A 22,839-nucleotide genomic window follows, 5' to 3' on the forward strand; every position below is an offset into this window, starting at 1 on the left:
CTCAAACTAAAGGTACATCATCATCATAATTATATTCATTGACATCATAGGCAGGAAAAGGCAAATAAAGAATATTGCTCACATTATCATGGAACAAGCAATACTAACGCCTGTGTGTTTTGGTGTGTGCAGCGGGTGAAGGGGTAGACATGGCCACAGTGATCCAGGGCTACCTCAAGGAGATTGAAGAGCTCCGGGCCAAGCTGTGTGAGAGTGAGAACCTTTGCCAGCAGCTGCGCAAACAACTCAACAATCGCGCCAACAACCCCGCCCGGCTCTCCATGTCCCCTATGCATGTTCCTATGTCAGGTGAGCTACTCAAACTGTCAGAAGTGAAGGACGTAGGTATTGGATCTTGTCTCCCAAGGAACACCTTATTACACACTCCATTCACTTGGTCCTGGTGTAGTTGTTCAAATATAATCACCTATGACATGTCTCTGTCTTCACACATAAAGTTTCCTCCTTACACAGAGAAGAAATTTGGAAAATGTGATAATGTATGAGAAAGAGAAATAGCACATATATCCCTGTGTCACCCTTGCTTATCTCTTCTCTCACAAGGTTGATGTATGGTTGTTAATATAGGAGAAGCATGACACTTGCATCCTCTCACTTCTCTTTTTCTTACATTTGCAGGATCAATGTATGGGTGTGTGGATGATGCGGAGGAAGGGCAGACCTTCACCCAGCTGATTGAGGAGGCCAAGAGGGACCTCAATAGGGACCTGCAGGAAGTCAAGAGGAAGAAGAGGGCGTCAGGAGGCTCAGGTGGAGAGGACGATGATGAGGAAGACGATGATGAGGAAGAGAACGAGGAGGAAGAGGAAGGGGAGATGGAGGAGAACTATGAGAGCTCAGATGAAAGTGGGGAGGATAAGGGTGAGTGTTAGGGGTGTATGTGAGAGAGAGAGAGAGAGAGAGAGAGAGAGAGAGAGAGAGAGAGAGAGAGAGAGAGAGAGAGAGTCATGAATTTTAAGAATTGATTTGCTCTAGTCAGTGTCTTTTTATTGTTGTTATTTTATCATTTTGCTACCTGATACAAAATAAAAAAAAAACTAACAAAAAATTCTGCTCCTCAAAGAAACTAAAATATGCAGTTTATTTTCATAAGTCTCTAATGTAGTAAGTTAATATTCATAGACAGGATAATATCTTGTTGTTCCAAAGATGCCGGGAATGATGTAATATTGTCATATCCCTGTGGCATCAAAATAATTGTAATAATAGCTAGTAGAGGTAGAGATAATAGTGGTAGTTGAAGAAGGATAAAGTTCAACAGTAGAGCAGTAGTAGTAGTAGTAGTAGTAGTAGTAGTAGTAGTAATGGTAGTGGTAGTAAGGGTGAGTAGTAATATGATAATAATAACAATACAAATAATTATGATAATGCTTCTGAGACATGCCTCTTAGTGTAGCTGCTTCCTGTATATCACAACCAGGTGAGCTAGGTAATCTGTCATTAACCTCCTGCTCTGCCCCTCACGCTGCCTTATTCATAGATGAGGAGGATGACTCAGACTTGGAGGATGTGCCCAGAGGTAGGCAGATGCACCCACCCACTTCCCCACTCACACAAAGTCTCATCTTTTTGAGTTTTCAGGATTATTTATGTCATGTTTCTGTGTGTCCCTTGTAAGGTTACACATAGATTTGATTCTTACTCTCCTTTCCCCTTCCACATTTGTGTCTTACTGCACTTATTTTCCTTATGTCCTCCTTGTCACAATTCTCCACCGGTTTCTTTACTTTATTTCCATCTTTTTATTCACTCACGCACTCAACAGACTTGCACTTGAATATTATGTGCTTTAAACATTTCTTCCTCTACTCTTCAGTCAGCCTTCTCACCATTATCATGTCTGTTTTCCCGACTTCCAAAGACGTTAACGCTTTTACATTCCCATTTTTATTTTTGCTTATTTCTCACTTATTGTCTTTCATGTGTGTTTGATGTATCCTTCACCATGACTGTGTTTCCCATTTACTTGTTGTTGCTATCACCCCATTTTATCCTTATTTTTCACCATGACAACCTCTTCTGCTCTCCTGTCCTTTTCCTCTTTTTCAACCTCCATACAATCCACCTCATCACCATTCTCCTTCACCCTTGTCTCTAATCACCCCATTTTATCCTTATTTTTCACCATGACAACCTCTTCTGCTCTCCTGTCCTTTTCCTCTTTTTCAACCTCCTTACAATCCACCTCATCACCATTCTCACTCCTTCACCCTTGCCTCTAATCATCGTCACTAACAGCAGCTTTACAACCTCTTCCACTCTCCTCTCCTATTACTCATTTGTCTTCACCCATACACTCCACCTCATCACCCTCCTGTCCTTCAACCTTAACTCTACTAATCACCATCTCTAATGACGCCCCTAAATCCTCTCTCTTTTATCCCAAGTCACTCCTTTTTCTTTTCACTACATACATTCTGCCTCAGTCACCACCACCAGTCACCACTAAAACTCCTCTTTCTCCTCCTCACCACCCAAAATAACAGAAAATTACAAGCTCTCTTCATAATCCGTCTTCAATCCTTCATTTTAATCACCATATTCTCCCAGTCACCACTTCAGTCACCACCACCAGTCACCACTAAAACTCCTACTTCTCCTCCTCCCCACCCCAAACAACAGAGAACTACAACGAGGAGCTGGCGGAGTTGACGAGCGAGATATCGATCAAGCAGAAGCTGATTGAAGGTCTCGAGCTTAGCCAGCGTCGCCTGGAGACCATGAGGCACCAGTATGAGGATAAGCTGAATGTCCTCATGAACCGCATCCGAGCAACGCAGGAGGAGAGGGACAAGGTGAGGAAGGCCAAGGCAGGCTGAGGAAAGAGGGAGAAGAGAAGGCAGGATTATGGGGAAAAAGGGAACCAGGAATTGAGGGTACAGGGAGGGAGGGAGGAGGGAAGGCAGGAATTATGGGGAAAAAGGGAACCAGGAATTGAGGGTACAGGGAGGGAGGGAGGAGGGAAGGCAGGAATTATAGGGAAAGGGAACCAGGAATTGAGGGTACAGGGAGGGAGGGAGGAATTATGGGGAAAAAGGGAACCAGGAATTGAGGGTACAGGGAGGGAGGGAGGAATTATGGGGAAAAAAGGAACCAGGAATTGAAGGGACATGAACTAGGGAGGAGAGAAAGGAGGAACTATGGGAGAGAGTAAACCAGGGAGAGAGGGAGGAAAGTATTTGAAAGTGGGGGTGGAAAGGCAGGAAATGGGGTGAAGAATACGGCAGGTATAGTGGGGAAAAAGGGAACCAGGAATTGAAGGGACAGGGAGGGAGGGAGAGAGGGAGGAATGTATTTGAGAGTGAGGGTGGAAAGGCAGGAAATGAGGTGAAAAGTACGGCAGGGAAAGGGAAGAAAAAGGGAACCAGAAATTGAAGGGACAGGGAGGGAGGGAGAGAGGGAGGAAAGTATTTGAAAGAGTAAGAGTGGGAAGGCAGGAAATGAGATAATGACTTGAGGGGAGAGGGGAGGAGAAAGGCAAGACAGGGAGGGAGGAATGAGTTAGGGAGGAGGGGAGAAAGTACTGAGAGAGAGAGAGAGAGAGAGAGAGAGAGAGAGAGAGAGAGAAGAGAGAGAGAGAGAGAGAGAGAGAGAGAGAGAGAGAGAGAGAGAGAGAGAGAGAGAGAGAGAGAGAGAGAGAGAGAGAGAGAAGAGAGAAGAGAGAGAGAGAGAGAGAGAGAGAGAGAGAGAAGGAGAGAAGGAGAAGGAAGGCAGAGGTAGAGGGGGCAAGGGAGGGAAGTACTGAGAGTGTGTTAGAGGGAGAGAGAGGCAGAGGTTGTAGGAGAGAAAGAGTGGAAGGAGAAATGAAAGAGTTTGAAGGAGGGAAATAGGAAGGCAGAGGTAGAGGGGGCAAGGGAGGGAAGTACTGAGAGTGGGAAGAGACTGAAGGAAGTATAGAGAATTTCAACTAGCCCATAACATTAGAATCACAAGAAAGAAAATGGAGAGTGAGGAACAGACAGTAGTGAATAGAAGAATGGGAAAGAAAATTAGAAGGAATTGAACCAAACCACTAAGCCCAGTAGTTGAAATGGAGAAAAAGTAGAGGACATACTAAGCAAAATTAAGTATATAAACAGAAATAAAGAAATAGGAAGCAGTATGTAGAAAAAAAGTTAATCTGGAGGTGAACACTTAACCCAGCTGCTTCTTTTATAGTACTGGTAAGCAAAATTAACCCGGTAGCAGCGACGGGCCAAATTTGTGGCTTCACCGTGTAGCAGCGACGGGCCAAATTTGTGGCTTCACCGTGTAGCAGCGACGGGCCAAATTTGTGGCTTCACCGTGTAGCAGCGCCAGGCCAAATTTGTGGCCTCACCGTGTAGCAGCGACGGGCCAAATTTGTGGCTTCACCGTGTAGCAGCGACGGGCCAAATTTGTGGCTTCACCGTGTAGCAGCGCCAGGCCAAATTTGTGGCTTCACCGTGTGGCAGCGCCAGGCCAAATTTGTGGCTTCACCGTTTAGCAGCGCCAGGCCAAATTTGTGGCTTCACCGTGTGGCAGCGCCAGGCCAAATTTGTGGCTTCACCGTGTAGCAGCGCCAGGCCAAATTTGTGGCTTCACCGTGTAGCAGCGACGGGCCAAATTTGTGGCTTCACCGTGTGGCAGCGCCAGGCCAAATTTGTGGCTTCACCGTGTAGCAGCGACGGGCCAAATTTGTGCCATGATATAAACCCCCCAAAATAGATGATGCATAAACTGATCACAAATGCTTTGATATATATTATGAAATGGTTTGTGTGAGTGATAATTTTTACTCATTTTTCTCACTTAGAGGGACCATTAAGAAACACGATCCCCACTGCTACCAGGTTAAGTGTAGAAATGGAGAAGAAATAGGGAGTAGTACGTAGAAATAAAGTTAATGTAGAGGTGAATACTTACCCCAACTGCTTCTTTTATAGTAAGCAAAACTAAGTATAGAAATGGAGAAGAAATAGGATGCAGTATGTAGAAAAAAAGTTAATGTAGATGCGCATACTTACCGTCACCCGTCCCTTTCCCAGGTAATCGCTAACATTAAGTCGAGTAGCAGTGCCGGGGATGATAAAGTGAAGTCAGTGAAGCAGGAGTACGAGCGGCGAATCTGTAACATGCAGAACGAAATGAAGAAGCTGCAGGCCGCCCAGAAGGAGCACGCCAAGCTGATGAGGGAGCGAGGACAACACGAGAGGCAGCTGAGGACCCTGAAGGCCGACCTGGCGGAGATGAAGAAAACCAAAGTCAGGGTGAGTGAAGAGAAAGGGTTGTTTGATGGGTTATGAAAAAGAGTTGTGGAAGAAGAGAGTAGGATTGGAAAAGCAGAATTAGAAGAGCAGAAGGGGTACCTGGCTGAAATGAAGAGAAGCAAAGTCAGGGTAAGTCAAGGAAAAGGGTCATTGGATGGGTTAGGGAAAGGAATGTATAAGAGAGTATGTGAAGAGGACTGAAAGAACAGAACTTGGAATGGAAATTATATGTTGCGTGTCCTCCTTTTACCACACATACACACAGACAATTTTCTTACCTAAGTTTCTGATTTATTCTTTGTTTTGTATGTATTGTAGCTTTGAGGATTGAAATAGCTCCTCTATCTATTACCACAATAAGCACAGAAGCCTAACTCAGCCTTTGCTTTTCCTCACTTGAGCAGCTGATGAATAAGATGAAGGAGGACAACACAAGGGCCAAGCAGGAGGAGCTCAAGAAGAACCGAGAGATCGCCCAGCTGCGCAAGGCATCCCGCAAGCAGGAGACATACATCAAGAGCCTCGAGGCAGAGAACCGTCTCAAGAATGTTGTGCTGAAGCGCAAGACGGAGGAGATTGCAGTGCTGAAGAAGGCACCGAGGCAGGGACTCAGCAGCAAGGCCTCTGGGAGACTTAGAAAGAGTGAGTTTAGAGTTTGTCTTGAGTTTAGTGGTGAAAAGATTTTTGGGAGGGACTTTGTCTTTTCTGAAGGTGTATTGTTGATAAAGAAAGAATGGAATTCTCTAACATCAAACAGAAAAAGGTGGAGAACATTGGGAAAGGTCTTTGTCCTGCAATGAACTAGTAATGGCTGAAGAGAATGTTGTAAGCTCTGAAAGACATAAGTGGTTTTGAGTTTATTTGGTGTGAGTTGAGGGAACGGTTAACTTTGTGTAAATGAGGTGTAGCTCACTGGTGACTTTATTTAGTTGGTGCAGTGGATTGGGTGTGATGTTGATAATGGGTTAACTTTGCATAAATCCTCCGTAGCTTGCTAGTGTAACATGTGCATTTAATGGACTAAGTGAATGTTTAGGGTTGGCTTCAAGTGTATTTTCTTTTGACTGAAATTTGTAAATATTACTTCAATATGTTGTAGTTTGGGTTGTCAAATACTAGAGTAACGTATGGGTGTGCATGTGACTTTGAGATTGTGTTAACTATTTTTGTGACTAATGATTGTAGTGTTAATTTGTTTAGTTAACTATTAGTTAGAGTTGGCAGTGGGTAATACATTTGGGGCTTCATGTGTTGCCAGGGGTGGGCTTGGCAACACAGGCCACCACTTTCTCACCCAAGGTGGCCAAGCAGAAGTGGCAGTCGCTGGAGCAGAACATCAACAAGGTGGCGTACAACAAGCAGACCGTCAGCAGCATGGAGCGGGACATGGAGAGGTGAGTGTTTCCAGCTCTTTCACTGCTGTCACTTCCTCTTGGTCACGCATATGCCACTTTTATGCACACACTAATATCCCGCCCAGAGCCTCCACCACCCTACTATTGGCCTGTTTTCTCCTTACAGGTTAGTCACTTTTTTGAGCATCCCATAATTACCTTTGCATTAGTTAGAATCAGTTACAACTTGACAGTATCTTTCCAAACCTCTTGAAATTCCTTAAACTCACATGACTTTCTTGCAACTTCAGAAATTATTAGTGACTTTTGAATGCACACTTGAAAAACTTTGCTGACCATTGCAACTTTTTAGCATTCTTCCACATCTTCCACCACTTATAGCACATTTTAAAGTCCCAAGACAAGTACTTCTATCCTTAATTCTTTTCCCTTGCTTTTTTACATACCCTCATAGCTCCTTTGATTCATTCTGGCCTAATTTATCATCCCAAAGCTTCCACAATCATAAAACCCTTGGATACTGGTAAAGAATTATGAATAAGATAACATTCTGGAAAGTGAACCTAGTGTGCAATATCAGTCTTGGTCTAAAATGAAAATACTAGTGTGTTAAAGATATGAGTCTACCTCAGGTTGAATAAGAACAGGTGGAAAGTATACCACTGAATGCCTCCCTTGATCAGTCATGAGCAGGCAGCAGAAGTGAATGGAAAATATACCTTAAGGTAAAGTTGGGAGCATACGCTGTAGCTGTGTGTGGCAGCAGTGCTCATCTCTGTCCTGTTGGCTCTTGGAGGCTGTTGTGTTGTGGTGGGAGAGAACCCATTAACCTGACACTGGTCCAGTGTAACAACTGGGTTGCCACAATTTACTTTCCCAAAGTTTCTCCAGATACCCATTTATCGAGCATCCTGAAAGGAAAAATAACAACTGGGTGGGCAGCACGCCAGCTGCCCAGGCTGGGATTTGAACCCAGGCCCACAGATTCATAGTCAGGGACGCTAACCACTGCACTTTTATATAGTCATATCTTGAGACTTCTGAGACATGGTCCCTTCTTCTCATGAGCACATATGCACTGCTGCAAGGTGCAAAAAAGGGTAATATGTAAACTCAAGCACAAAATTATAAAAGGCATTGTCTCTTTCCATCTTGCTTTGCTTTCTTGTGAGTGCTTGGATAGATAGAAGGAGAGAGGAGTGTTCCTGTCACATGTACACACACCATAGTGCTGCTAATTTCTTAGTAAATCAATTTGTTAATTTTGTTATGGCCAAGTCTTAAACATCACATTATTTTATTATTATAAATTATGTTTTACTGGAGTTTTGTTTGCTGTGTAGCTTTACTAAATTTTTACTACTAAGAAAGCTGTATAAAAGCTGTCCCATAGTTTTTTTGTGTTCTCTGATATATCTTTAGCAATTTTCTAATTATACATACTAGCAATGAAGGGTTGTGTATATGAGGGCTGATAGTTATGTTTGAATAATGCACAAAAGAGCTAATCTTTGAAACATTATGACCTTGCAGTGTGGTATGAGGATTATAAAGATGAGTTAAAACACATAATACAAAATTATTTCCTCAAAGAATATCATTGATAAGGATATATTCATGGTAAGTCAGCATTAGAATCTGTAGGCTGGTAGTGGGTTCCTAGACCACAAGTGGTGCTCTTACTGCTGCTATGCTGCTGTTGGTGTTATCAGTGGTGGCTCACATTTTGGAAGTCTAATTTTTGCTGCAGCTAGAGAGTACGACCCTGCTCAAAGAATGTCAAGGCTTGTAATTCCCTCTAGTATATGAAGAAATAAAAAGAAAAGATAAATGTCAGTAACCCTTGCTTGATACAGGAAGGTGATTCCATGCTTGGAGAGGCCTCTAAAAGCTTGAAGTACAAATGAAACTCATCAAAAAGTGTGAAATCATATTCATTTCATATCTGTCCAAGTCATAACATGAAAACAGTGGAACTTTTTAATGCCATTTCCTTATCTAGGCCAGGAAGACTGACTGATCTGCTTGAGAAGTTAAAACATCCACTCATCTTGTTAGGGTTGGTCACTGAATTGAGAATACTAGTTAATTGTGCCAATTTGAATGATGTCTCAGCTGGAAGTGTCTCAGACCTTTGGATGAATAACAACACACTGCAAAGGCTACAACAACAATTGGTCTTCACCAGTTGCATGCCACACTTTGTTCCCTTACTTTTGAAAACTTGAAATATAAACACAGGCAATTCACAATCACAAGTTAAACATTTTATTAATAGACCCAAGAGTTGTAAGTGTAAAATGTTAGTGGTGGGGTTGTAACTAAAAATGTACATGTATTAAGCACCCCTGTCTGTTTCCCCACTGCCACTCCTTCAAGGGCCCAGCACACCACCTCCCATCCTGCATTCATTCTTCCGTACCCCTTCTGATGGCATGGTTCATCTTCATCTAAGAAACTGCTAACATAAACTTATAGCTATTGCAATAACGTTATCATAACTGCCAAAAATAGGAATGGATAAAGCAGTGAAAATAGCACCGAAAATAAGCGTATAATTAACAAGTCATTACAGTTACCTACAATAATTATGACAGTATCAACAGGTGCTACTACTTCCTCTCTTTTGAACTTGCTAAATGCATATCCTCCTCTCTATCATTGCCTCAACTTACTACTTAAGCTTATCCCTACTGTGTCCAACTCCTAAATGTAAGAGTTAACCAGTTTCATAATTTTTTATCCCCCCAGGATTAGCCTTCCTTTCCCCCTCTCCCTGTATATCTTCTCTCCTATGGCTTGGACTCTTTCAAGAGAAGAGTATCAAGACAGCTCTTAAACTAAATAATCTTCCTTTTGGCTGCTTCATCTGTCTCCTTTTCTATGGAGCTGTGTTGGGGGGGGTCATTTTTTTTTATCACTTCCTGTTTCTTATACATACAATAAAAAAATAATAATAGCAAAGATACCAGTTTCAGTAATTGCAACAACAACAGAAGCAAATGGTTATATATGAGGTGTAGTGTGTAAAAGGGGCGACCAAACCTAATCAGGTGGTATTGAGTTTTTGGCAGCTTCTGATAGCTGAATTCTTGCCACATCATGTGGTGAAGCAAGCTAAAGGAATGGCGACCTTAGAGGGAATGATTCAGAAGGCTAAAGTTGCGTGATTTTTCTGTCAAACTCGCCTGGCATGGGGTGTGTAGCGTGTGGCAGTCTCTTTAAAAGAGGCGCTCGGCTTAGCCAATGCGGTGATCGTTCCCTATTCCCGTGGCTGTGACGTCACGCAGTCACCATCCTTCTGTACCTATATTTTCAACATAAACCATGGAGGAAAAGTGACCAATTTTTAATTTTTTTTATTAGACCTATAGAATGAGCTCTATTTTTTACGCTTTGGGTTATTTTTCTTTAACATAATCAAATATCCCTTGATGGAAAGTTATCTTTATTGACTAAAAACATCAAAACCAATCCATAAATAATCAAATACAAAAGAAAAGTGTCCCAAAACCTAGAATTTCTGAACATGTAGCTCCAACAATCTATGTTTTCACCCTGAACGGAAGGGTAAGTCTTGCTATCATGGTAATTTTCTTTATGTTGTTGAATGGCTTTTGTTTCAAGCTTTTCATTAACACATAAAATGCTGAAATCCACCAATAAATAGCAGAGTTACAGACAATTTTGAAAACTTTACTTTAAACGTGATTTTTCTCAAAACTATAAAAATGGCAGGTCGTCCCTTTTACACTATACCCCTCATATATAACTTTTTCACCACCACCACCACCTCATATCCTCATCCACACCCTCCCCCTATCCATCCCAAGGTGGCTGAAGGAGCGTGAGTCACTGAGTCGGCAGCTGGAGCGAGTCATGAGGAAGCGAGAGCGTGCTGACCCAGCAGACATGACGGCCTACAATGACCTGAACGACCAGGTGGAGGCACTGAGAGCCAACATCGACTACATCCACGAGAACATCCAGGAGTGCCAGGACAACATCATGAGCATGGAGGAGAGCAAGGTGGGTGCTGACCTTGTTGTGTGTTTTTTATTCATTTATAGTCACCGTACACTTACATTGACTAAACTGACCCAAAGCCCCGCCCACTCTTTCATAGCTATGGGAGCTGACTGACTTGAGGAAAGGAGGTTGAAGTAAGGAACTAATGTTACCTTGGAGGGAAGGTGAGGGAGGGGGCAGGACTTCTGGACCAATTTAGTGTACAGAGCCTATAGTTAATGTATATAGGAATTAGATTTGTATATAACACCAGGAAAGACATGTCAGAGGTAGTCTACCAGCCTGGGGACAAACATCTGTGATCAAGGAGAGGTGTGAGAGGTGAGGTTCCACATGGCTTTTTTCTCTTGTGTTTGTCAACGACCAAGGTCCATACTTGGCTTGACGTTGGTTCTGTCTTGGTGGCTGAAGCAGGGTGTGGAGCCGTGGCACCTGGAATAGAGGGCCCAGGCTTGTGTGGCACTGAAGGGATATTGTTATGTGATTCTTCCCATATTGTCACCTGAACCATGTTCCTTAATTCCTGTATTAACTTTTCTTTTTTCACCTTCAGCATTTTCTTTCCCCTCAATTCTCATCTAAACTATTTTCTTCAATGTTAATCTTCTTATCAGTTTCCCCAAAGACCTTAATAATTTCTTCACAATATTCCATCCTAAATACTGCTTCCTTCTTTTTTAAACAGGAGCAGTCAGACCTGTTGAGTTCAGACGCAGTGACAACTGGCCTAGGCAAAGAAGAGTCCCACTACCTCATCAGCAAGCTGATCAACATGACAGTGAACCAAGCCACTCTGGCAGCACAGCGGCAGGCAGCCATCTCGGAGTTGGAGGGCAAGATGAAGCAGGTGAGGATGGCTGTGTGGAAGTTGGGGTGGGATGTGTGCAAGTAAGGGCTGGAGAGAGTTAGGAAGCTGTAGAATGGTGGAGATAGACATGAGTGGTGGATGTTGATGTTCATGGCAGCAGGTGGCCTCTTAAGTAATAAGGAAAAAGATTGAACTTAATTTCATAAAATCTACACCAAAGAAAATTTCTTTCTCCCAAAAATTTTAATTCTCCCAGAAAAGTTGTGATATGATGATAAAATCATCCCCATTAAAGATTAGATTCCCACCTTAACACCAAGAAAGCGTGTGCCCCCTGTCCCCTCTAAGACTCCATTTACTCTGCCTTTCCACAGATGGAGCAGACAACTAGTGTTCAGGAGCAGCTTCTGGCACACGTGTTGGGCGACAAGGACCTGGAGGTGTACAGCCTCATGTCCTCCCTTGTGGCAGCCGAGGACAACACTCCCGCCTCCACCGAGTCCTCCCGATCCAACTCACCCACTGACGGGTAAGTGTGTTGTTGCTGGTGTAGTTGTGGGTGTGAGTGTGCTTGCATGTGTGTGAGAGAGGATCATGTGTGTTTGTGACAATGTGTACAGACCATAATTCAATGTAGCTACTTCATAATGTAAGGTCCTAAATTATCTTTGACTGAGGCTGTTCAGCAGGCCAGGCTGCAGCTCTGCCATCAATGCAGCCCAACAGATATTACCCTCTCCACAAAAAAAACAGCAACGTATTGCTGCTAGGGATAGTAACATCTCATTGCTAAAATAGTAACCTAACATTGCCTAGTTAGTAACCTATTGCCTTCTGGTCTGCTCGATAAATAGTGACATGAAGTATTCAATGGTCATCTAATAATTCAAACATCAGACAGACTTTTATTTTGCATAAATATTTGTATGGAGTATGCATCTCACGTGTGGGGGGGCTCCACCCACACAGCTCTTCTGGACAGAGTGGAGGCTAAGGCTCTTCGTCTCATCAGCTCTCCTCCTCCTACTGATAGTCTTCTACCTCTTAAATTCCACCGCGATGTTGCCTCTCTTTCTATCTTCTATCGATATTTCCACGCTGACTGCTCTTCTGAACTTGCTAACTGCATGCCTCCCCCCCTCCCGCGGCCCCGCTGTACACGACTTTCTACTCATGCTCATCCCTATACTGTCCAAACCCCTTATGCAAGAGTTAACTAGCATCTTCACTCTTTCATCCCTCACGCTGGTAAACTCTGGAACAATCTTCCTTCATCTGTATTTCCTCCTGCCTACGACTTGAACTCTTTCAAGAGGAGGGTATCAGGACACCTCTCCTTCCGAATCTGACCTTGCTTTTGGCCACCTCTTCTGATTCTTTTATGGGAGCAGCGATTACCGGGCTTTTTTTTTTATTTATTTTTATTTATTTTTTTGTGCCCTTGAGCTGCCTCCTTTGTTGTAAAAAAAAAAAAAAAAAAAGACTTACCAGAAAGGTGAGAACTGAAAATTAATTTTCCTTAGTCTAAATTTAACATTTCTGTCTTATACAATTTTATAAATCCTGGCACTCCTGTGGAATGTGTGGCAACACACTACCCAGCACAATGCTCCTGGCCAGCCTCTCCCAGCAACAGTGTAGTGTGGCGACAAGCCTGATGGGCGAGCCTCCCCTAACTCCCACTGCGAGGGGGGTACCTCTTTGGCTGATTGGTTAAGGAGTGTCTCTCCCATCTCACTGGTCGCGAGTTCGATTCCCGGCGCTGGCAAAACCTTTCCTTGTCTGGATTAATTTCTCGTGTGTTTCATTACATGCGATGGTCGTGTTGGAATGTAGTTAAGAGAAAAATTCTGGTGTTTCACTGTTGGCAAAGTGGTGGCATCCTCTCCTGTGATTCTGTTGTGTCACTCCGAGTGGGTAACAGGTAGAGTGATGGCCCATGCTCTCCGAAGTTCATAGAAAATGGGAAATCTCAACACATAGAAATAAATCTACAAAGGAATGGGGAGCCGTGTAGTGCGGGGACTAGCCTGATGGGCGAGCCTCCCATAACTCCCTTTGCAAGGGGGGTACCTCTTTGGCCAACTGGTTAAGGAGTGGCTCTCCCGTCTCGCTGGTTGCGGGTTCGATCCCCGGCACCGGCAAAACCTTTCCTTGTCTGGATTAATTTCTCGTGTGTTTCGTTACACGCAGTGGTCGTGCGCGAATATAGTAAAGAGAAAATTCTGGCATTTCAACAGAACTGCAACTCTGTACCACTAAACCCAGATGATGAACTTGTGGATGCATCACCTGAGGCTGTGGATGTGTTCCTGCTGTGGGTTGTCTGGATGGGGTTGGAGGCTAGTTGGTGCAGAGAATGTTATGTTGGAACAGAGACAGCATTGGGTTGGTGCCTGCTGGCAAGGCTCCCTATAACTGTGCCCAAACAGACAAGACAGCCGATGTCCTTGATGCAACTACAAGATCCCCAACCCCCTCCCAGTAGTTCCAGAAGAAAACAAAATTTCCATTGATATCCCTTTTCATTAAACCAGTGTGTACCAAATTCTTGGAGTTCATTTTTTTGCCATGTTTGGTAACCAGATGTTGCATATAGTATACAACATATCTTCAAAACCATGTTGCAAAATCCAGTATTCAGTGAGAAGTGACAGTCCTTACCAGATCTATAATGGTATAGACTAAAGAAATGACCATGTGTGTGTGTGTGTGTGTGAGTGTGAGTGTGTGTGTGTGTGTGTGTGTGTGTGTGTGTGGTATCCTAGAAAGTAGTCTAGTTTCAGAGTAACACATTGCACTGACTTGCATTGTAATTTAGCCATAAGAAAAACTCTACCAATTTATGTACACACATAGGAACACATATTGATGAGAACAATTGATACTTACTAATGCCATAATTCCTTGTACAAGTTGTGACCCCACACACCCTGTTTCCCCACCACCACACCCACAACCACCACCACCACCACCACCACCATCACCACCACTACAACAACAACCTTCACCACCACAACCATCACCACCATTGCCCTCACACTTTCCTTCAACCAACCAACCAACAATCTTTCACCGTCTCCCTCCCGTACTCCCTCCAAAAAACAAACAACTGTCTTACTGTCACTCCATTGACTATATTTTTTTGTTTCACCTGCCCTGGTTCATTCACTGGTCCTCCCTTGTTTTCCAATTCACTTAGCCACCGCCTGCTCCCTCTTAGCCGGCTTGTGAATGAACACACCTGCTTGCTAGTGCTCACCCTCACCCTGATGCACCTGCTGGACCTGCTAGTGGCTCGAATAGCAGGCCTATTGGTGGCTGTCCTGCCCTGAATTTGGTCGAGGACAGGGCAGAACAGGCCGGGAATTGATCTCTTGTGGTGTTGGTCACCAGTCAGCTGGCCAACCAACAGGCTGGGCATGTTATGAGGCATGTCCAAGCTATGGCCCATTGTGGTGGGTTTGGTCGCTGTGGTCTTGATGTACCCTTAGAGCACTGGTGGCCCACCTAGTACCACAGTCACTTCCCTTTCCCAATTTTGTTTCTCCACCCATTCCCTCCATGTCTCCTTGCCTCAGGCTGCCTCATATACCCACTTTACTCCCCCTCATGATACCTCTTGCCTCGCCTTTTCCTCCCCCATAATGAAAGGCTTTGCCCACCCTGACTCCTTCTCTTGACATTTAAGTGTTTCCCTGAAGGCATCATCACATATATCTTTCAGACAGTCCATGGTTCCTCATCTGCTCCCCATCCTCTCAAAAAGGCCTACAATTACTTTGCATCTCCCTCTGAAACCACACAGTCCCAGATCAGTCCTTTATTTCATTCATTTCAGTTCCTTCCTATATATATATTAATGTTTTGATTCTTTCCACTCCTCAAGCCTTACCCATATTAGATAGTATGGCATCCTGCTCTGTATGATATATTTAAGGAATTATTATATTCACTCTAGCTTTGGTCAGTGCGATCTTATTACATGTGGCTGAGGTTTAGAGTGAACACTTAGCCTACAGTATTGGCAACGGATGGGACTAAGACTAAAATGTGATGCATAGCTGCTGTATAGTCTGTTCTACAATCAGAGGAGAAAATTAATCAAGAAAAATCTGGTCAGAGAACTGACTCATGAGACGATACATCACTTGCTTAAAGTTATACGGTACTGGCTGTGGCCAGCTGGCAGAAAGAAACATGTCTTGTTAATAGTCACTCAGTAAGTACATCTTGAAATTCTAGTGCATCACTCATAAGAGGCTAATTTGGATGCTGTACCAACTATTTCTTGCTGTTGAATTCAAAATTTAAGCATCATGTTGCATAGTGTCTGTGATTACAGCTTTGGTGTTTTCCCAGAGCACCGCCACTTGCTGCCCCGCCACCCCTCCGCAAACACAATCCTTGGGAATTATTTGAAAGACCAACCCTCCATGATTTTCATTAAGATTGCATTTTTCAGGTGAAGTTTTGTATTTTTTAAACGAAGTGGACCTTCTTTTAGTGTAATGACCAAAATCTAAACTAACCAAACCTACCTGTCTAATGTAACCTACCTAGAGATAGTAATCTGTTATTGCAAGATTAGTAACTTGCCACCACCAAATTAGTAACCTATTCAAATATCCAAATCAGCCCCACTCAATTCGCACAGTGGCAATGACCCATCTGTAATATTAATATCCATATGTACTCTTATATGAAACTTTGACATTTCTTAATTTGAAAGGTAGCACAAGTGCAAAGGATTTAAATTTTCTGAATTTATTTCCATGAAAAGATATCAGATAAAGTGCTGACTTTCAGAGAAATTGGAGGGTTGGTTTTCTTAATACATGTTAACAACATCCCCTTCCGTTCAACTCAGTCCCCCCATCCCATTTCATCTCTCCCTCCCTCCCTCCCTCAGTTCATCCCCTAGGATTCCCCATTTCTCCCTCCCTCCATCCTTACTCCCCTCTCCATCACCCCCTGTACGTACTGTTACTGTAAATGCTGGGAGGCCAATATAGCATAGTATAGCATGATAGTGATGCATTTTTCTCTCCCTCTTTTTATCTCCCCACTTCCTCCCTACTCCTACCCACCTGACTGCTGTCCTCATGGGTTTTCTCTCCCTTGTCTCTCCCCTTTTTTACTGTATGATCTGCTGCTGCCTTGGTTTATCTTAATTCTTGTTTGATGTGCACTGCATTGTCTCTCTCTTCTTCGCCCCTTCCTGTGGTACTGTCTACTCCTGCATGTCCCTTGCTTGCCCTCTCATACAATTTTTCCCTTTCAATGCACTCAATGTTTGTTTGGCCTTCTCCTTCACTGACATTTTTTAAAATGTTATTTTCCCTATACCTTTTTTTTATGTATCTTTTATTTTGTTGTCCTGCTTTCCTTTTCCTTTCCCAATATTTTTTTTTTAATATTATGGTGGTTTCTGTTTGTTTTACTTCTTGTGTTGTCCTGTGTTTCATGATCACCTCCATTCTGTTATACATTTTTCCTCCCAAACTAATTTCCTTGCCTCATGTTTTTTCTTTTTCCTAATTTGCTTTCCTGATTATTTGTCTATTTATTTCCTTTGCCTTCATCCAACCCTGTTGTGTTTTGTTTCCCATTTTTGCCATTGCTTCTTGTGTCACCCTGGCATCCTTCCCTTTCTCACTCACTCCCTCACTCCCTTCCATCACTCCTTCCCTTATGGCTTCCCTTCTCCACCTTTGCGTATCCTTTCTCCTTTTCCATCTCATCCCCTTCCTTCCTTCCCTACCCCTCACAGCCTGATGGAAACCTCTGCCACTTCGCTCGTCTCACTCGATTCCCTAAAAAGGAGAGACAAGGCGCGCCGAAAGACAGCCACCACAGAGGACATGCTCTTCACCAATGGCTCCGAGAAGAATGGGAACCTTGGAGCCACCAGCACAGACCCCACAGCAGCTGCCTCAGGTCCGACGTCCCTCCCAGAGCGCTCGACAACAGACCGCATGACCGTCAGCCTTGGGACAGACCGCATGAGTACTAGTCTGGAGGGCGTGCTCAGCGATGAAGGTTTGCTCATGCCTCCTCCGTCCTCCTCCTCCTCTGGCTCCCTACGGCCAGTCCCCAGGGTCACCTCGGCCCCCAACCCCCTCAAGTGAGTGCTGGAGTGTGTTGTGTCTGGGCCTGTGCTTTGATGGGTGGATGGGAGGGTAGAGGTGGATGTTTTCAAGTGGATGGGACTGTGGTTTTGGCCTTTGAATAATTTTAGGGCTGTTTTATTTTTTTAATTTTTTTACTATGTATCAATTTTTTCTATTATATTTTTCTTCCTTTCTTGTTCCTTGATGTTGAAGATCACTGTACTGCTTGGAAAAAGGAATCGCAGTTTTATCTCCACCTAATCAGTTTTTACTCTCTCATTAAGCTCTATAAATGATAGGACTTCACAGATGAGTCAATACAATCTTATGATCATTTACACTACTTTTTACAGGTGATCATTTAGTACACAATTTACAAATAAAGGAATTCATAAGTTATATGGGAAACGTAAGTATTACTTCCCAGTAAGGCCAAAACCATAGCTCTCTTTATTGTGCTGCAGCAACAGTAGATTGGGCTTGGTACTAATTGATGATTTGAGTTAGCCAGGCTTGGCAGACCCTGTAATGCAGGCAAACAGGTACAGCAGGGCCAGCTCGGGACAGAATGTCAACTCCCACTACAACCAAACACAGATTGGTAAAAATGAATATTGAGGGCCAAGCTGTGTGCAGTCAAGGGTCTTTTGCACTATTATATAGAGAAAATAAATTTGAAGCCATTGTTGTTTAGTATACTTTAATTCTAAAAAGATAGATGTAACAAAATGAAACAACTTTAGTGAATCAACTTTAGAAAGGCTTCTACCGTGCATGAAGTTTATCACAATCAAAATTCTGTGCGACTGAACTTACGAATATTAACTGTAATGAGATGAATTGAAAGACAACATTCCTTTGCTGCACAGATCCATGGTATTGGGGAACAGTAAATTTTATGAACTTTTTTTGTGTTGTACATTGGGAATTGTAATAATTTTGGGTAACTTATCATTGTAGCATCTAACAATGTACACTACTTATCCACTGGTTGGGAAACATTATTCTGTAGTAGAGAAACACTGACCTGGTGAGAGTTGACATTCTGACACCCAAACCACAGCTGCAGCTCCATCATCGCCATCAGTAATAATGATAATAACAGTAATGATGATAATGATAATAATAATAATAATAATAATAATAATAATAATAATAATAATAATAATAATACCACCACCATTAACTCTGTCCCAGTGCCTATCAAAAAAAAAAAAAATAATAATAATAATAATAATAATACAGTCGTCCCTCAAATAGTACAGGTGAGGTTCCAATAGTTCGGTTTTGGTTTTATGTGGATTTTCTAAGAAGATTTTTTAGGATTTTTAAATTTCCCGATGAGCAGGAAATTTAAAAATCCTAAAAGATCTTCTATGACAATCCGTATAAAACTGTTACTGAACTATTGGAAACCGTACTATTTGAAGGACGACTGTAATTTGAAAGCAAGACAAGACAAGGACCCATGAATTACTCCCCCAACCCACCACTGACTGACCCACCCTCACCAGACCCCCTTTACTTACCACCACCACCACCACCACCAGACAGGCAGACAGACAACCCAGTTACTCCTGCCTAAGTCACCTCTTCAGTTTTTGTAGTAGGACGTTTTTGTGTTTGCCGAAGCTTCAGTTTGTCATTCAGTCTTTTGTCTCTTACTCTTTGTTGCGTCTCCAGTCACTGTTTGTGTTACTGAGAACTGTTCAGCTGCTTCTTATTTGACCTGGGCTAGTCTTTCTTTTTGCTGTGTGTGTGGGGTGAGGGGGAGAGAGAGAGAGAGAGAGAGAGAGAGAGAGAGAGAGTGAGAGAGTGAGAGTGAGAGTGAGAGAGAGTGAGAGTAAGAGAATGATTGAGTGAATGAGTAAGTGAGCAAGAGAGGTACTGTACTTACTGACTGGGCTTCCCAAACCTCAGTACCAGTGCAGGGAACAGTGCTGATAATAGTAATTTACCTTTGCTAGGCATGACGAGCATCTCATATGGAGGAGCAAAGTAAGAGAGTACAGGTGAAGATGCTGAGGATAACAGTGTGCCTCCAATGAATATTAAAAAAAGTGTGATTACTGGGTACAACAGAAACTAGTGTAGAATTTATTACGATGTAAAAGGAAGGGAGAAATGAGATAAGGAGTAACTGAAGAAAACTGTATAAATAAAGGTTAGACTGAAAGGATAGTTATATAGAAAAATTCTTTAGGAATAAACCAACCAGAAATATAGAAACAGGATAAAGTGAATTTATTTTTAAAGGATATGAAATAAAGAAGAGATAGAATTGTATGAAGAAGAGAGAGAGAGAGAGAGAGAGCAAGGGGGCGGTAACCAGCGTCAGATTGGCAGCAATTCTCAAAATTTCCACCATGATCTGAGTGACAGTAAAGCCTCGTGTTGAAGGACCAGTCAGTCCCCCTGCACCCACACCCACCGGAGGCTCCACCACTGCAGACACCCAACAGTGGACACCCTTCCTTCCTCCCTCACCCCCTCTTGCTGTTTTTTCTTGCCTTCTACTGTTTCTCCTTCCTTCCTGCTGTCTCTGTCTGCCTCCTGCTTCATAGAGAGACAAGCATGATGGGGACTTCAGTGTGGTGCTCACAGATAATCACACACACACACACACACACACACACACACACACACACCTTTAATTAATGAAAAACTAGAGAAGTACAGGCATGGAAACAGGACCACACGAGCGTAAGCCCAGGCCCTGTAAAATTACAACTAGGTGAATACAACTAGGTAAATACCACACACACACACACACACACACACACACACACACACACACACACACACACACACACACACACACACACCTACCCACACACACACACGATCAGGGTCATGGTGAATTACACACTTATACACACATTTCTCATTAAATATATGGACATAGAATTGAAACTCATGTTTGAAATAGCTATTTTTCTGGTTCACACCTAATTAAGATCAGTTTATTGTTCTCATTTGTTTGTTAGAGTCATACATACCAGTAAGGAAGCAACACACTCTGTCCCTGAGGAAGAGCTTTAGAGGCTCACTAAAGAAACTTGCTAATATGATGAATCATTGAAGACAACACACTCTGTCCATGAGGAAGAGCTTTAGAAATTTGCTGAAGGAACTTGCTAATATGATGGATACTTCAAGAATACACAGTAAGAATATACATCATATTTTGTACATCCTAGGGAAAGAAACAAAATACTACAGTGGAACTGTACAACGAAAATATACACAACACAACATGCATACATCACTTCCATTCAAACTTCATGGCTGAAGATGAATTTTGCTGAAGTTGAGTACAAATCCTGTGAAGAAAATAGATATACATGAAGTCCTCTAAACCTCTCCTGAAGAAAGCACACAATACTGGGACGCTCACCAACACATGAAAATACAACATGCTGACTTCCTTGTAAAGTTCAACTAAAGAAAGCAGTAAACACACACGGCAGGAACACAGCACTTCCGAGTCTGTTAAAAATTCATTAATAACCCAAACACTAAGAATCACCCCAACACTGTGGTCCACCAAGACGAAGCTTTACTGTGAGGACTCACACGGAACATTCAAATAAGAATTGGCAGACTTAGCAGCTTAACTTCCCCTGGACTTAACTCAAGTGCCCCCACAACAACCCCGTCACCCCTAGGCACCTGAACTATGAGTACTGGGGGAGCCATCACCTTGCTCCCCCACCTGTACACCCTCTTGGGACTAGCTGGGGCCTCCACTAACCTCCGGGCTCTGGCTTGGAATGGCTTGGCTTGCAGGAACCTGTTGACACCCCGCCCTGACAAAGCCTCACCAGTCCTAAGCCGCAAGTCTTATGAGCGAGCAGAGTTGACATCCCCGCGCCTCGGCAGACGGTCGCTCACCTCTCTAAGCGCCTCAAACCTAAATTTTTCACGGCAAAATTCTGCGTGAGTAGTGAAAGTTGAGCCCCAGGAGAGAGTTTCTATGGGTGTGGGAGGCTGGCAGGGGCAGGCCAAGGCAGGGTAAAAGCTGCCAATGCCTCCCCTGGGCCCCCCTCCCCCTCTACTCTGCCTGCGTGGAGGGTGTGTTTAAGGTTAGGGACGGGGGTCAGAGTTTTGTTCTAAGTTGACAAAAGGTTCAGTCTTCTGTGTTAGTGTTAGTGCTGAGATTATGTTTTATGTGTTAAGTTAATGTAAATTTGTTACATTTATCTTGTTTGAAGGAATTAATATTTTTTTTTGTAGGTGTGTTATTTTAGCTAAACCACAGATTTTCATACTGGTGAATGGAATTAGGATTCTGTCACATATGTATTTATGTACATAAGTTCACTCAAAGAATTTAGTTCTCTAACTGGAGTCAAGACACTTTTTCTGTAGTGCTGTGAGTGTTCCTCCACTATTATTTACGTCTGGCAGTCAGCTCACCTGTAATAAGTTTTGTTGTCCCTGCCCCTCACTCTCACACCTTCCCCAAGACGAGTACTCTAGCACTGCAAAGACGCTGTTGCCGCACACTTGTAGCAGTGCCATCACCTCAGGGGTGTGTAGGTGGTGAAGAGCATGGTTCACTACATAACCGTTAATGTTTAAGGAGGTAACAAAACACCACATGCAATACACGTGTTATGAAATATAGTGTATTTAGATGCACTGTATACAAACACACACAGTAAGGGTTTGACTAAGGATTTACTCAGTTGGTAAGTCATTAATAATGGGCTAAGTAATTGGATGACCGGCAGGCTTCATTAATGGGATGCTTGGAGCCACTGCACAACACTAACCACTCACTCTCACTCACTGCTGCACACTTTCCCTTCAATGCACAATATATGTCAAATAATTGTAATAGTCAGATTTATTTCAGGGACAGTGATCGACCAATAAAAGCAGTATGAATACTTGTTTATTAACTTAAAATTCTGAAAGTATTTTAAATATATGTATATTGACATTTCAGTTCATAATATCAGAGCTTATGAACAGTACATTGTTACTGAGAGCCAACACTTTGATGCAATTGGGGAAGTCATGACGTAAGGAGAGACTTGTGGCACTGTGCCTTAAGCAAGTGGCTAACCACTCAGCCACTGCCTTCCCTGTATGGTTTTGATAAGTGAGCCCCTGCCTCAGGCTTCCCTTGAGATACAGAGATCAGTTCAGGACATAGGAGCTTCAGTAGTATGACAAATTAAGTTGTATGTCTTAACTTGTGAAGTCAAACACCAGCAGAATGACCTTGAGTATGTTGATGCTGGAAAAAACCCTCATAATTGTTGTTGCCAAAGATG

At 43.0% G+C, this 22,839-nt stretch overlaps 1 protein-coding gene across 5 annotated transcripts in view; it reads left to right on the plus strand.

Annotated features, from left to right (window-relative positions):
- The window catches only part of LOC126991883 (kinesin-like protein KIF21A), a 141,891-nt gene that overhangs the window by 96,676 nt on the left and 22,376 nt on the right, over positions 1-22,839 (plus strand). For 3 of the 5 annotated variants that reach the window (XR_007745904.1, XM_050850530.1, XM_050850529.1), the window contains exons 9-19: positions 133-309; positions 640-882; positions 2,644-2,816; positions 5,028-5,249; positions 5,654-5,891; positions 6,508-6,643; positions 10,438-10,633; positions 11,319-11,480; positions 11,816-11,970; positions 17,215-17,568; positions 21,344-21,493. Coding sequence is in view for 4 of the 5 variants with exons in the window: in XM_050850530.1 (XP_050706487.1) it covers positions 133-309; positions 640-882; positions 2,644-2,816; positions 5,028-5,249; positions 5,654-5,891; positions 6,508-6,643; positions 10,438-10,633; positions 11,319-11,480; positions 11,816-11,970; positions 17,215-17,568; positions 21,344-21,493 (2,206 nt within the window). In the remaining variant the exon portion in view is untranslated. The remainder of the gene's footprint in view (positions 1-132; positions 310-639; positions 883-2,643; positions 2,817-5,027; positions 5,250-5,653; positions 5,892-6,507; positions 6,644-10,437; positions 10,634-11,318; positions 11,481-11,815; positions 11,971-17,214; positions 17,569-21,343; positions 21,494-22,839) is intronic. The other 2 variants (XM_050850531.1, XM_050850532.1) reach the window with 2 other exon arrangements.

This window comes from Eriocheir sinensis, unplaced genomic scaffold (genome assembly GCF_024679095.1).
Source record: "Eriocheir sinensis breed Jianghai 21 unplaced genomic scaffold, ASM2467909v1 Scaffold356, whole genome shotgun sequence".
NCBI lineage: Eukaryota > Metazoa > Arthropoda > Malacostraca > Decapoda > Varunidae > Eriocheir > Eriocheir sinensis.